The sequence below is a fragment of the Corvus cornix genome, chromosome 6 (assembly GCF_000738735.6).
Source record: "Corvus cornix cornix isolate S_Up_H32 chromosome 6, ASM73873v5, whole genome shotgun sequence".
NCBI lineage: Eukaryota > Metazoa > Chordata > Aves > Passeriformes > Corvidae > Corvus > Corvus cornix.
In genome coordinates this window covers 13,341,081-13,355,824 of record NC_046336.1, presented here as the reverse complement: position 1 = coordinate 13,355,824, position 14,744 = coordinate 13,341,081, and the positions used below count along the sequence as shown (strand labels likewise).

Genomic DNA, 14,744 nt, shown 5'->3' with positions numbered 1-14,744 from the left:
CAAGAAGAGTTTGGCGAGAGCCCAGGAGGATTTCTGCAGAGGATTAAATGCCTCTTACTGCAAATCTGACCCCTTTAACTAGACACATAGTCCAATTAAAATATCACAAGAGGACATCACAGAAAGTGGTACTTGCCAGCTCTTTCATACACCAGAACTGTCAGAGCAATGCAACTTGTTGATTAGTATGGGACTCTTGAGATGTAGAGGATGAAAGACAACACAGTAAAACAGGCTTCTAATATCTCTTTCCAGTAGTTCCCAATGTTCTATACCAAAGAAAGCATATTTCAAAGTTGACAAGGGTACAGAGCACTTCAGTTGCCTAACCTCTGCACGTGCCAGGGCACCAGAGACAATGTGCTTGCACAGAACTCTTCGATGAGGAGTTTGTCTCTCACCTGATGGTATTATCTGAAGAGCCGCTCACTACTAGCCTGTCTCTGTACTGCAGACATGCAATGCCTCGTTTGTGGCCATTTAAGGTGCGCACAAATTCGCAGGTACTAGTGTTCCATACCTGTGACAGGAAGGGGGGAGGGAACCACACAGAGACAAAATTATTACAAAGAGACTAACAAAAGATGGTGTCTGTATGATATTTAGATGCATCCAGAATACTCTTAATGAAGATGCTATCATTAAGACTGGGAAAATTACCCCTCTGATGACCTGCGGTTATAGTCTGCAACTGATAGCAGGTTGGGTCATTGTACACAGAAGATTTTTGCCACACAGTATCAAATTAGCTTCCAGGTTTAGTATTCTTGGGCTATTATTTACACATGATATAGATTCTCTTGAATCTATAGATTCTTTAATGCTGCAGACTGGGATCGTAGCAGATACACTTAAGTGTCTCCTATCCACTCACCTTCACTTTTGTCCCCATGCTGCCCTCTAACAACTGTTTAAATGACTGAACAGACTATGGAAGTGGTCATGTAGAAAAACAACACAGGAAAAATTGTTCTTTTTCAACTGCAGCTGTACCTGGATCTGATTTACCATAAGCTCTCTAAACGAGTTGTGCAAGCTCAAATGAGGAGGAATGAGTGCAAATGAGCAGGAGGAAGAACACTGCTTCTAAAGGAAGATCCGGCCAAGGGCCATCTTCCCTGTGTGGTCACTGTTCTTCATTAATAAATACCCCAGTGCTACAAACAGAAAGCCTCTGAAACACCTCACCTTTATAGTTCTGTCACCTGATGCTGATACAATATACTTGTCATCAAAGTCCACTACGTTGACGGCAGCTCGGTGCCCCACGAGCACCCTCCTCAGGGTGATGTCTGTCGGGGAAGCCATGTCCCACACGGCGATGGAGCGGTCTTTGGAACACGTCACCATCATGCCGTTGTTGAAGCGGAGGTGCAGCACGGCTTCGCAGTGGTGGATCAGTGTATTCAGCATCTCGCCTGCGTTCACGTCCCACACTCTGCAGGTTCAGATTTCAAACCAGAGAGAAGAGAGTTAAAAACCTGCACAGTGCATTTTCTGCAGAGCGAGAGAGGGAGAGGTAATTGACTCTCTAGTGGTATTAGAGAAGCAAACACCACAAGTTATATCTACATCTATTAAATAGTTCATTAAAAAATGTATTAGATAAATCTGTTGATTATGTGTACATTGAGACAGTCCAGCAGCCAAAAACTCTGCAATGCAGTTAACACCATAAAAATAACGCACCCAGGAAAAAAGCATTCTTTAATTAAGGGAATTCAGTGCTGAGGAAAGTTAGAAGACTGATGGCCTTAAAAACTGGTGTTTCCTGGTTGTGCCAGCCTATTATACACTTAATTTCCAGTCAATGTGGAGAAGTAAGTTCCCTGACAGGCTTAATTTTTGACCTATCTCACAGGACTATCAGCTCAAGTGCCAGTTTATACAGAAGCAGAAGACAAGACAATTCTTTTCAAACAAATACAAGTAATTGCCACAAGTTGCACCATGATTTGCATTTACCCTGCGGTGCATCTGGTACACAGCTACATTCCAGGAATGTGCTGAATACCCAAATTAAGACATAGCATTTATGTCAATTTAATGTTATTGGAACCAACTGTTTCAACTGAAAGATAATTTAAGATGCATGTTAGACAGAAGCTTCATACAGAACTTCTAGCACTTGAAATGAAGATTTTAAGCCTTAAAAATATTTCTTTTGGGCTATTCTGTTGGCAAATTTCTTTTGCCCTCCATAAAGAGGAGGCACTATGACACCTGTATCCCAGATACACTATATGAAAGCAGAAAATGGCTGTATCATCAGACACATCAGACACTGCAGAAGTTAAAACCTTCCACTGCCAATAAGGCAAGCAGTAAGAAAAGGCAAGATGTGAGAAAGACTTCTAATGTCTTATTTTCTAACTTATGGAAACTGAAGTGCATCAACTTATGGACTCTAAATGAGAAAGAAAACTGCGTTCCAATTAGAAAATGCAAAGGAGAAAGAACTGAAGACCTGAGCCATTAACATACAAACAGTTTGCAGACAGGGTTGCCAAACTGAACAGGAGCTGGAGACCCACTGACTTCTTTGGACAAGTGCATCCCTGAGATCTCAGAAGCATTAAGAGCCCATCTGTACTGTCTATTGGATGAAGCCTCTCTTCCTGAGGAGACCCAAGGATAAAAGTGATGCATCCTATGTGCCTCTGGGGTCTGCACAAACATTTATAGATACAGTGGGAGACAAAGTATTCCTGGGCAAGTAGCCAGTCTGCAATTTGGCCTGCCTGGCCTGATACAGAAAATGACAGTGCTTGTTACAGACATCAGCTTCTCCTTTTGCGATCTGTTTAGCCCAGTGCAGTTCCCACACCACCTCCAGGCAGGAGGTGTTGCCAAAATTCTGGATTCCTACTAATGACAGAACCCCAAAACCTAGCAGAACTGCAAGACTGCATGCATCACATGTCAGGAATTCAATTTAATAGTGATTAGCTACAGTAGTAGTTTACACATAAGCACAGAGGAGCTTGCAGCCACAGGAATGCATGCTAATAGTTCCAGAAAAGGCCACCAATGCAGCTTTTTGGTGTCTAACCTCACTGCATGAGCATTGCTTGTACTCTGCCAAGGAGGGAGTATACAACAACATGGAGAAGTCAGACCTGCCCCTTCACATCCAAGTTCATATTGCAATTCATTAACCCATATGTGCCTGTATTTATAGTATGGGTCTTACACTCTCTGGTATCCTCTAGTATGACAAGTGGACTTCACAACTGCACAGCATGCACCACAAGTGCTACCTTGAGGTGTCCAGCCTTTTGCTGGAGACTTGAAGGAAAGAAAGGTTAGAAAGACTGAATGAAAAGAAACATCATGCTGAAATTTAATTTAAAGTCATGGGAGAGCTAGTCATACATATTTTGTTAAAATTAAGTGACAATGAATGACTAAACCTTCAAACTTGCTTTGAAAATTTCAACTCTTAAAAAGTTATTCTCAAGGAGAATTTATAACGTTCTCAGGGAGTGCCAAAACATGCAAAACCTTGGTGAAATGCCAGATGGCCTTCCTAAGTCATCTTGACCTTGACTGGCCTTGGCTTAGATTCTCATTTCTCCTTGACAGCGATTTGCATGGACATCTGATAAACAAGGACAAATATGCTGAACTACTTCACAGAACTGCTTAAACAGCACACATTTAAGAAGAGATCATTTCAGCAGCTTGCAAAGCTAAAATCTTAGAGGCAAACAGAAAGGTCCAAATCATAAGCACACACCTGACTGTTGAGTCTGAAGATCCAGTAATGATCACCCGTTCATCATACTGGAGGCACAGGACAGAACCTGTGTGTCCGGTGAGAATTCGCTTGCACTCCAATGTATTCTTATCCCAGATCTAAGAGAGCAAATATTCAAAACCAGACAGTTAGTAAAGTTTTAATCTTTCAGCACTTACTAGTTTGACTAGACTGTTTTTCACTACAACACATCATCTGCAGGGCACTTAGAACACCTTTAGTGGCATCTGATCTTCTACAGGCTCTTTGGTGCAATACATTGACATCTTTGCTATTACTGGCTTTACTATGAATATTGGTTTTACCCATCTCATTAGGGTATAGGGCCCAGTAATTACACAGCCTGTAATTACTGCCGGACAGAAACTCTGGTAGCAAAGCTTGTCTGTCTGAAAACAGGGTCTCTCTAGCCGGATAAAAGAGGCGTAGCTGCCGTGCTGGTGGGAGATGGGGGAAGGAGAAGGAGAAGGCTAGGTTACCAACAAGAGACTGGGTAGGTGTCACTGAAATTAGGACAGTATTATTTATGGCATAGGCACTCCAAACCATTAGTATGCCATGATGGAGCATTCTCACCTTAATAGTATTGTCTCGTAGACCGCTTACTATCTTCTGATCATCATACTGTAAACAATAAACCCCTTTGCTTGTCTCGCTTCGGCAGTGGATCCTCTGTAAACTGTGCCTTCCACACCGCCAATTCGACTCTATTGTCTTGAGGAGAGACAGGAGACAAATGAGACATAGGGGAAAAAAAAAGCATGGAACTATCTTCCTTTTTTTTTGTTTGGTTGAGAAGGCAGCACACACTTTTCTTCATGCTTTTTCCTGCAATCAGGCCCATACAGTGACATACCTGCTTTCTAGAATACATGTAATAAATCCAATTAAACAGAAAAATGCTTGGAAAACATATTTTGGCTAAACTAGACTGTGCTGTTGAGAATGGTGAGGAAGAAGTAACCTAAAAGCTCTTTTCTATCTCCAACCTTTAACCCCCTGTGACTCGACAGCTAAACAACTGAAGAGAAAGTCTCAGTTGAGCTCTAAGTGCTTGCACAAACTTGTCACAACAGTGCCTGAGCACTGCTTCTGCCTTTAGGAAACAACCAGAACATGCCATTTTGCTCACACTAAATGCAAAGAAAACGCGCTCAGCTGCTTCCTGTTTTCCTGAGTCTTAGGATTGCAGACTTTAGGAATGCACTTTCTTCCTGCCTCAGTTCTTGATATCTTCCCTTAACATTTAGGTCTCATTGCACTGGGAGGAGCAAAGTACTGCGGAACAGAGAAAACCAAGATGTTGCAGTGACGCTGTGATATCGGATGTGCAAAGTGTGGAGACTCCACCTGCAAACAGCTCACTGAACAATCCAACTCATCCTCTGTCTAAAGGAGCAGCAGGATCTTATGTAACTATCCCAGATCAACAAACTCCAGACAAACACAGACATGTCAGATTAAATGAAATACTACACTGCAATCTAATATCCCCAGAACTTCAGCATCATGAATAAATCAGGAACATTTGAAGAAAACAAAACTAAAAAACCAACAGTGAAACACCACCACATCTGGCAGCTGTTTCTTACCTCTATGTCCTGTATAATTTTGGGGTAAAGTGCTCTGTAGAAGGAGTTGGGTGGCGCAGTTCCATCAGGAGGTTTATTTTTAAACAGATATTGCCCCCTGGAAGACAAAGAACATTTCCATTGAACACAAATCATGTTTCAGCATTTTGGAGAAAGGTCCTCCTGGCATTTTACGAATGGGTAACCACTGCTGACAGATTCACAGTCAAACTTAATTTATTAGGATGGGATGGTTCCTTGTTTGTTCGCCCTGCCACACGTCAGTGTTGCATTTTAACACTGAAATACCCAAGAAAAATCTGTGTCCAATAACTCGGGGAAGGGAAATAAATTCTCTGTTATGGACATGAGCCCATTCAGCTCAGTAAGGGTTGACAGTGGTTCATGCCTGCAATATTCACACACATTATCAGAGGTCACCTTTAAAAGAAAGCATGCAAAGTAAATGAAAGAAGCCAAGAAACCCTCAAATTCACTAGGCATTCAAGGCTAGCTTTTATCTGCATTAGCAGGAACAGTATCAGTTTGGGTACATGGACATTTTACTGCTACTACTCTGTTTTGGTAAGCAACACCTCATCTGTGGTGCCTCCCTCATTTCAACACTGATTTGGAATACTCATATCCCAAGCTAGAGTTTTGTTACCAAAAAAATCTGTAAACGGCAATCACTGCCTGCTGTGTAAAAAACTTTAATTCCTCATCCTGAAGTTAAGAAGCCACCAAACACGGTGTGGAAGCTAGTAAACCCCACCATGGGCGTACTAACTGCTGCTCTGCCTGGCAACATGCCTCACAAAATGGAGAGAGGCACAAATGCCTCCGAGTGTAATCCTGGCATCAGAGGCACAGAGTTTACACTGGGCCAGCTCTCCACTTCTCCCTCTCTTGCTCCATTACAGCATAATTAATTGTTCAATACTTCCTTGTGCACTTCGTTCTTGTCCTTTCCATACAGTATACCTCGAAACTCATTTCAGAGACTGTACATTAGCTGCCCTGATGCACTTGAACTAGGGAGATCACAACAGTGAACCAAAATCTTTAGGCTGTAAGGCAGTACCAAACTACAGGACTGGACAAACAAAATGACAAATACTCAGGAAAAGAACTTTTGGTACTTTTTAAAATCAAGTATTCTAAGTACAACTCGAGAGAAAGGTGCTTTTGTCTTTGGACAGAGCAGTCACCTGATTCTTCAAATACAATGACCAGCAGACACACATATGGGAACAAACACATGTGAAGATAGCACACATGGATGCAGACAAACCACTAACTAGACAGATGCCTATTTACTGTGATCCAGCCTGGAAGTGCATTAATGAAAATTAATATTATTGGCCAAGGAAGATGAAAACCTCTTTGGAGATAACAGAATACCTCAGAGACATCCTGGAAAACTTGGGGCAGGTCTACAAAAACCTGTGTACAAGGCTATGTGACTAAAAACCTATTTATTCTTTCTAACTTTACTAGCTAATCTAACACAAAGCCTGGTTGCTACCTATAAGTCCTGCCCTGCTGCATGTAGATTTACTTGTTTACTGTTCAGCTGAAGGATTGCTTGGAATTTCCATGGCATCCCAGTAGTCATTGTGCTGTGGCTCTGGGATAAAAGGAACTATTGTTTGCAGGTTTTGATGGCCAGCCAATTCAATCAGATGGACACAAGCATGCCCAGATTTTGGGCTTCTGCTTTATATTTCTCTAAATCTGTGTAACCCTTACTGTTCCCTGACAATCTGCCAGTGAAGGCTGCCAAGCTGCAGAACGGGGGGAGTTCTGTTGTAAAGTACGAGCTGCAAATGCTGAAATCAGACAGCTCATGTGCAAATTGAGGAGCTGTAACCAAATAACACCAGTCACCCATCATTCTGAACTGTCCAGTTAGTCATCTCCTTGTGCCATGTGCAGAGCTAGCACTGATTACAAGCTATAATGCTCTATATTGCAGAGATGCAATTGCATTGGGTATTTCCTGTCTGCATCTCTTAACCACACAGATCTGCCTGTTCATCACAGAGTTAACCAGAGGGCAATCTGAAAGACTTGGGCACAACATGCTCTTGTTGTGTCAAAGCAAATTCCAGCACACTTCCATAAGAAACACATTTCTGTAAGAAAAAAATTATAGAGAAACTAGAAGAAGAAGCTGTTTTCTGCCTGCTGTTTGCTGTTGCTGCTTGGCTTTATCATGTAACCCTCCTGAACTCTGCCTTCAAGAAAGCTATGAGACTATGAAATAAAGAACTTAGCAGAACAGCAGCCTCCTCTGCTCATTTACCCTGGTCCAAGAAGGAAGGGTATCCTATCAAAAGCTCAACAAATGGTGCCCCATGTGAGGACAAACCTGAAGAAGAGGTGCAGTAACAGGATGACTGTCCTTGACATGAGAAGCAAAATTTTGCATCTGTCTTTTAGAAAAGTCATATGTCTGTATGACTAGTTTTTTGGTGCTAATGTTATTTCTAAAGTGTGGAGGGAGAAAACACCAGTGATGCCTTGGCAGAAGACACTCAGCTGATTACACCATACTCCAAGAATGAGTAGAGTAATTGGGAAGGGTCTAAACAGAGAAAACCAAAAATAGTAAGAAGACAAGACAGTACACCATTATGGTTGGCTAGTGCAGCCAAAACATAGGAAACATGGTCATCTTCCAACACAGAAAAGATTACTGCAAAAAGGAGAATGAGAAACTGTCCTGCTTACCTATGCAGGTTAAATGTAATAAATCAAAGTGTAGCTAGGAAGACAGCCTAGATATCAAGAAAACCTTTCAAACACTGAAGTTAGAAAGAGTAAAAAAGTGAAACTGTGGAATTCCTTTTCCAGGCATCTCCATCAGTAGAGGATTTTAAGAACAAGCTAACACAAACATTCGGGATGAGTTAAGAAAAACCTGTCTCTGCCTATGGGAAACAAAAGGGACTAAATGACCTCTCAAGCTCCTCTTAGGACTTACTGTGACCTCAAAAATAGGGAGAAAAAATGGAAGTCCTAGAGAGAATAAGGCACTAAAAGAAAGGTAGAAGTTACCACCGCCATGCTTGTGTTTATTTTACACTCTTTAGAAACATTGCACTATTGGAAGCAGATCAAAACAGTATTTATTTTTAAAGAATGTCTCATAATCCTGATTTACTTGCCTTTACTTACTAAGACAAACAGTATAACAAAATTAACCATAAACCAGGAGTCTTTGTTTGCAACTCTGTATCTTCTTCTTTTTAATAGCAACCAAAATGCCTAAGCTGTCACTTTTATCTTGTTTATGAAATATTCATACCCAGTTTCCCTTCTGCCAACATCCTAGGGACACCCTTGGAAAAAAAAATTATGTATTAAAGGGTGTACCCCTGAGAGGGAAAGTTCTAATGAAATGTTAGCAGAGCAGATTCAAACTTGAGTGAGACCTACATTTGTAGTAAGGCTATTCCAGATGATTATTAACTAATCTATCTGCATTTCTAAAGTCCCCTATTCTCCGTGGTACCTACCCTCAGCTTCCAGTTTGAAAATTAAACAGATATCTAACAGTGAAAATCTGCTGAGGAAAACAAACAGACCTATCAGGAAAGAACTAATTCATAGCACATGCTGCCCCACTGCCACTCCTGAAAAAGCTCTTCTGCTCTGAACTGCTGACCGGTTTAGGGTTCCCCTGAGGCACACACAGCTTCTTAATTTGAACTGAATGACAGCTGGGTGTAAAAATCTCAGTTTGTGTATCTCACTTCTCACAGTGGGGTAAGAGCATGATCAGATGAGGAAGGTGAGGAAAAAATCCCCCACATTGCCAAATGATACCCTAACTGCCCAAACCCTGGTTTTTGATGTAAGTAACTGTCATTTGGAACAAACATAATGTTTCAATGTAGTGAATAACCCTCTTCAAATATGGTTTGAAACACACAACCCCTACTGTCCTGAATGGGGGCGAAACAGGTAAAGATTCAGTTTCCTTACCATCCTCTCCTCTCTGACAAACCCCTCCACAGGGAGTCTGTCCTGACCATTCTCTCAATGAGCTTCTTCCACAGCATCCCATCTGACGTCACTCGGTACCACTCCTTGCACACCAGCTCAGCAGCACACAAAGATTTGGCATCCAGGTATGACAGAATGTTCTCAGCAATGTGATCCAATCCCCGAGCTGGGGGAGAACAATAACAACAACAACAACAGAAGAAGATTATTTGCTGGACAGACAAAGAGTTTCAAACAACTCCCCCTACTAGTACAAAGATACACTCTCCCAACTCCTCTTCTGCATGCGCAGCTGGACCAAATGCACAGAAGAGCATTTGAGGCTAAGTTCAGGAGTGAGCAGTGTTCTCCAACTTCCTCTGGATATAGCACAACAAGTCATTAAAAATAATAAAGAATCCAAGAAGTCATTCCAATCTATTTCAATGGGTTTTAGCACTAGGGGGATATTCTATGGATGGCGTTTCCAACTCAGCAACGCGGCCCCCAAAATCTCTCTATATTAGTACCATTTCTCATTTCACTGCTACAGCTGTTCTCATGTTGCAACAGCTCAAAAGCTGTTTTTGCTAAAGCAGTAGCTTTTAAATGTAATGAAGAAAAAAAATATATATTCCCAATGTGTGCCCTGAAGGGTAGTGGTACCTTTAGACAGGGGGAGGGAAGGATATGCAGATGCACAGGGATGTCAAGAGGAAAGGAGAAGCTATGTAAAGAGAAAGTGAAGCAGGTTTGCTAGTTTCATTTATTTTAGTGGGTAAAGGAAAAATATGAACCAAAATAATATCATTTCCTGGTATGAATACCAGGACTGGCTTTACTTCAACATGGCTGGAGTGAAATGTAAAGCAATTGCCTGGTTAGCACCAAACAGCTCAATGTAATGTCTACGTAGCTGGGGGCAGGGAAGGTTATGCTATGCTCCTTAACTGGATGGATGTAGTCAGTAAAAATGTGCCCTTACCAACTCAAATTTAATCACCAGCAAGGCTTCAGGAAAACAAGATGCCTTTAAAATGAGAAGTTGTGCAAATACAGGCTCTCTTGAAGGCTGTTTAATTCACGAGTGAGACACACCACCAAGAGATTATCTCACTTCACAGGTTAAATTTCAGATGCTTTGTGAAAGTTTAGACCACATCATCCCTCAGGCATAACGTTCAGTCCAACCAAAAAGGAAGCATGGCAGATTGGTATTACATGCATCTGCCCTCTGGTTCACAACTGGGACAAAGTTAAATACATGTTTTCTTGCTTTTAAAACAGCAGCCTCAAATACCAGGCCCAGCTTGTGAGAGGGAAAGAAAAGGCAGTAAGTGCATTTTTACAGTCACACATCTGTACTTCTGCAAACTCAAACTGGATGCAACCAGCTGACTTGGATTGGAGTTCATGACACACAAATGGCCCAGCCTTTTTCTTCCTTAATGAAAAGATTTCAAAATTATCTCCCACTGGATGAAAATGAGACAATTCAGCATGCCTCCTCCTGCTGCTTTCAAATTTGCTCAACTTAGAATACACTTTGGGTAAGACATTCTGCTCAGCATTTTATGCTTCAATCTTTATGTTGAAAAAGCATGTGAATGATACCGGGCACAACCAGAGAGTGGAGAAAGAGGTCTGACATTTCTTATCTTTATAGATGTAAAATTAGATGTCAGCCTGCAAAGTAAAAGCGTCATCAACCTTTATTATGTATTTAATCTGAAAAGACATGTACAACCACTATTTAAAAAAAAAGAAAGTGTTTGTAAATTTAGATTGACTCCACAGCAAACTGCAGAAAGAGGGAGACAGTGTTTTAGTGAATGTGAACTGGAATTTGCAGGAACTCCACAACTGGCAGGGTAGTGAGGGACATCCTGTTGCCCTGTTCCTGCAGCTTTGGGTGGAAATGGCGGATTTCCCAGTCTGTGTTGCTTCCAGTGGGCTCACAGACTTCTGCAGAGCCACCAGACACTTACAAATGCCTGCCTGCATAGCATCCTTACAGGTGCTTTAAGTCAGCAGCGTCACAGGAGGAATTCATTTTTTATATGGGGAACAACTGGTGGCTTTAGGAAGCAGGGCTACACTGCACCACCTGGGCACAGTACTCTTCACCCATGTGCCCTTCCTGTTTCATCAGGAGTTGCACTTCAGATCTTAGCTGCAGGGTGCTGTAACTACTGTCATGTCCTTAAATCATCTTTCTTCATTGATAGTAGACCCTTTGCAGAGAAGGAATACTAATGTTCTGGCCTCTCCTCCTCACATTTATGATAAGTGGATGGGCAGAGCTATTTTGGCCTGGTTGCAAACTCAATTTTATTATTTTGTTTCTTAGGAACAGCACAACTCACTGAGGCATGTATCTAACAAAGCACTGCTTCCTTCAAAAGGGAAAACTCTGCTTACAGAAGTTTTTGCCACATGGATGTGAAACACAATTAGCTCTTCAGCCCTACAAACCAACAAGAATGTTTCAGTTATTTCACACACGAAATCCTTATCAAAATTACTTTCCTCATAAAAAATGTTAAACAGCTTGAAAATGCTAAGCAGAAGCCGTATTTTTCAGAAACTGAACAAACTTTGTTAAGTACACAGTTAAGCTGTATTTTTCAAACAACCTTAATTCTGTTCAAAGCACTGGGAAAATAATCTGAGCCAACTTTACTCTATGTTAGTAAAACATGCCCATGATCTAAAACTACCTTTAATTCTGGTCTTCTTTGGGACCATGCTAGGAGGACAGAGATAAGATACCTCATGATTTTGAAGTAGCTTTATTGTTTTATTCACTCAAGGGGGAGAGCAGGAGAGAATGAAGTAGTAAAAATGAAACCAGGGTACTGAACACTTGAGAATTTCAGAAAGCTAAAAAATATTTACAGAGTTTAGGGGGTTTTTTTCATTATATGACTTTATTTAGAATTTTAGGTTCGTCACTCTTTCCTAGGCAGTTTCTTACCTTTCTCCCTTCCCATTCCCCTCGTTAGAACCTGCTTATACTCAGGACATCCTGCACAGACTGTGGAGTCTGCGCCAATGTAATTCCTTGCCATTAATTTTCTCCCTTAGAGCTATATCCAGTAGGACATTTGCACTTTGCAAATATGCAAATTTATGTACATACATTATTTATACACACATTTCCCCCAACTATTAAAATACATATTAGCTGCTTGATTCCTATTTATTTTGCATTCTGATAGAGTAAAATCAGCTGCTACCTGGGCAACTGTGAATAGACCAGTAACAAACATGGTTTGGCTAGGAAATCTGGAATGTCTCTAGAAGTATTTATAGCATCTGCCCAAAATTCTCAGAAAAAGCCCTGTAGAAAGAAATTAACCAAGTGCAGTGAGATGTGTTGGCTTGCTTTCATGGGGTTCTGTGGAGAAAGACCTGGAAAAAATGTGTATGTAACTACATGTATACTTCCTCTTTAAAAGTGGGGAAAGCAATGCAGTTTCCAAACACTTCCTATTTTTCTGAAACAGAGCAGCTCCACAAGTTATAATGCTGCTCTAAGTACATGAGATTATTGCCATTGGACTACTAAAAACTAACATAAAGCAGGTACTTAGCATAACTAAGATTTTTTTTTAATGCTACAACAGCCATTTGATTACTGGGCACAATGAGCTTAAAATCCAATGAGTCTACCTATTTAACTTCATAGCAAACCTCCTGCAGTGCCTTTATGCTTTACACACTTCACAGTTAAACATACTTTTTTCCATCTTTTAAGGCCAGAACTTATATTTCATGTTGAGAACTCCCTTCTGAAGAATGATCAAATGACTGGACTGATCAAATTGCCAAGGGTTCAGCAGTTCTCTGAAGGTATTCACAGAATAAGCTTTTGGCAAGAAGCACCTCTCTTCAACTAGATGTTTAGAGACAACACCTGTACCATTTCTTGCTCAGGTCCCTCTCAAACTAAGAACCGATGGCATGGGAATGCTAATCTATTAACTATCTATCTATGTATCTGTCTACAGAGGTATGATCCAATGGTCTGAAAAAATATGGCCAAAGAGCCAGGAATTTCTGTTTGGTTCTGAAACTCTATTGCTGTATATACCTGATCTCCCACCACCTTAGTTTTCCCATCTTTAAGACAGGGACAATAAAAAACTGTATGTACACTACTTTATGTGTGCATTCTGTGAGATCTGCCCAATGCCACATCTGAGAACAGCTGGGATAATATTTTCAATGGAAAGCACTACAAAGGTGTAAAAAACAGAACACTTCCATCTTTTGCTCTTATGCCCTCCATTTTCTATTAGTGATAAACAGATAATCAAAGCAATGGCTGCAGGAAGTTATTTCAGTAGAAAAGAGAGACAAATACCTAAATAAGAAAAGGGAAAACCTCAGCTGAGCAACCAGAAAGAGTAGTAGTTTTAATTTAAAAAATTTTCGTTATTCATGCATTGTTGTGGGCATTAAGAGTACAACTACTTGCCCTGTGGCTTGGGATAACTACTCTTACAATACACAGATTAGCTATCATTTACTCCTAGACAAACCATGACGGTGTTAGATCATGCCTTGAGACACAGCAGGAATACAAATTAAAATACAAATTAAAATATTACATTTCATATTGGTATAGAACTTTTCATTCAAAAGCTATTATCTGTTTTGCAAACTGGCCCTACAAGAGACCTCTCCAGCAGGGCAGGGTGAGATGGAATAGTTTTTTGAAAGACAGGGAGCAAGCTCCCTCTGCCTGCAGAAATACCTGGCAGTGCAGTGATGAAGTCCCGCTGTAACATGGGTTTGAGGTAGGAGTTTATGTGTCCGTGCTGGTAGTGACACATCTGGGAGATGAGGTGCTCCACAAACTCCACCTGGTCGGACTCGGACCACTGTTCAAAGTACTTGACGCAAAGCTCCTTCTCCTTCTCATAGCTTGCAGACAGTTTTCTTTGCTTGGGCACAATCATACTGGAAGTGCCATTGGCAAGTTTTGTCTGTAAACAGGAAGGAGAGGAACAACCCAAATGACACATACAAGAAGAAACACAAGCAGTTGTACAATTTCTTTTAGGAGGCAGACAATAGAAGGCAAAAAGCACTCTGACACATGAAAGCTGTCTGGGACCACGTATCCTGGCTGGTGCTGCCAGCCTGAGTGCAGCCACGGCGAGCCGACGCCCCTGCAGGACAACCCACTGGCTCGTGCCAGAGCTGCACACAAAGGGCTCTGGTCAGATGGAAAACCTTCAGTAGCAGTTTAACATAAACACTTTATTTAACATGTAGACAGTAAAATGCATTTGGATTCCTAACGTACATATACCAGTTCAATGCACCAACAGCGATGCACCTGTACTCCGTTGGTTTTTTTCCTAAAGAATGGATTGCTGCTAAAATTCATAGGGAATGCGTGAAATGGA

At 41.2% G+C, this 14,744-nt stretch overlaps 1 protein-coding gene across 7 annotated transcripts in view; it reads right to left on the bottom strand.

The window, feature by feature from the left end:
• Positions 1 to 14,744, bottom strand: part of BTRC (beta-transducin repeat containing E3 ubiquitin protein ligase) — a 126,489-nt gene that overhangs the window by 14,888 nt on the left and 96,857 nt on the right. For all 7 annotated transcript variants that reach the window (XM_010409647.4, XM_010409681.4, XM_010409689.4 and 4 more), the window contains 7 exons: positions 14,087 to 14,318; positions 9,325 to 9,511; positions 5,353 to 5,449; positions 4,337 to 4,474; positions 3,740 to 3,858; positions 1,189 to 1,438; positions 402 to 520 (listed from right to left, as the gene is read on the bottom strand). In XM_010409647.4, the coding sequence (XP_010407949.2) occupies positions 402 to 520; positions 1,189 to 1,438; positions 3,740 to 3,858; positions 4,337 to 4,474; positions 5,353 to 5,449; positions 9,325 to 9,511; positions 14,087 to 14,318 (1,142 nt within the window). The remainder of the gene's footprint in view (positions 1 to 401; positions 521 to 1,188; positions 1,439 to 3,739; positions 3,859 to 4,336; positions 4,475 to 5,352; positions 5,450 to 9,324; positions 9,512 to 14,086; positions 14,319 to 14,744) is intronic.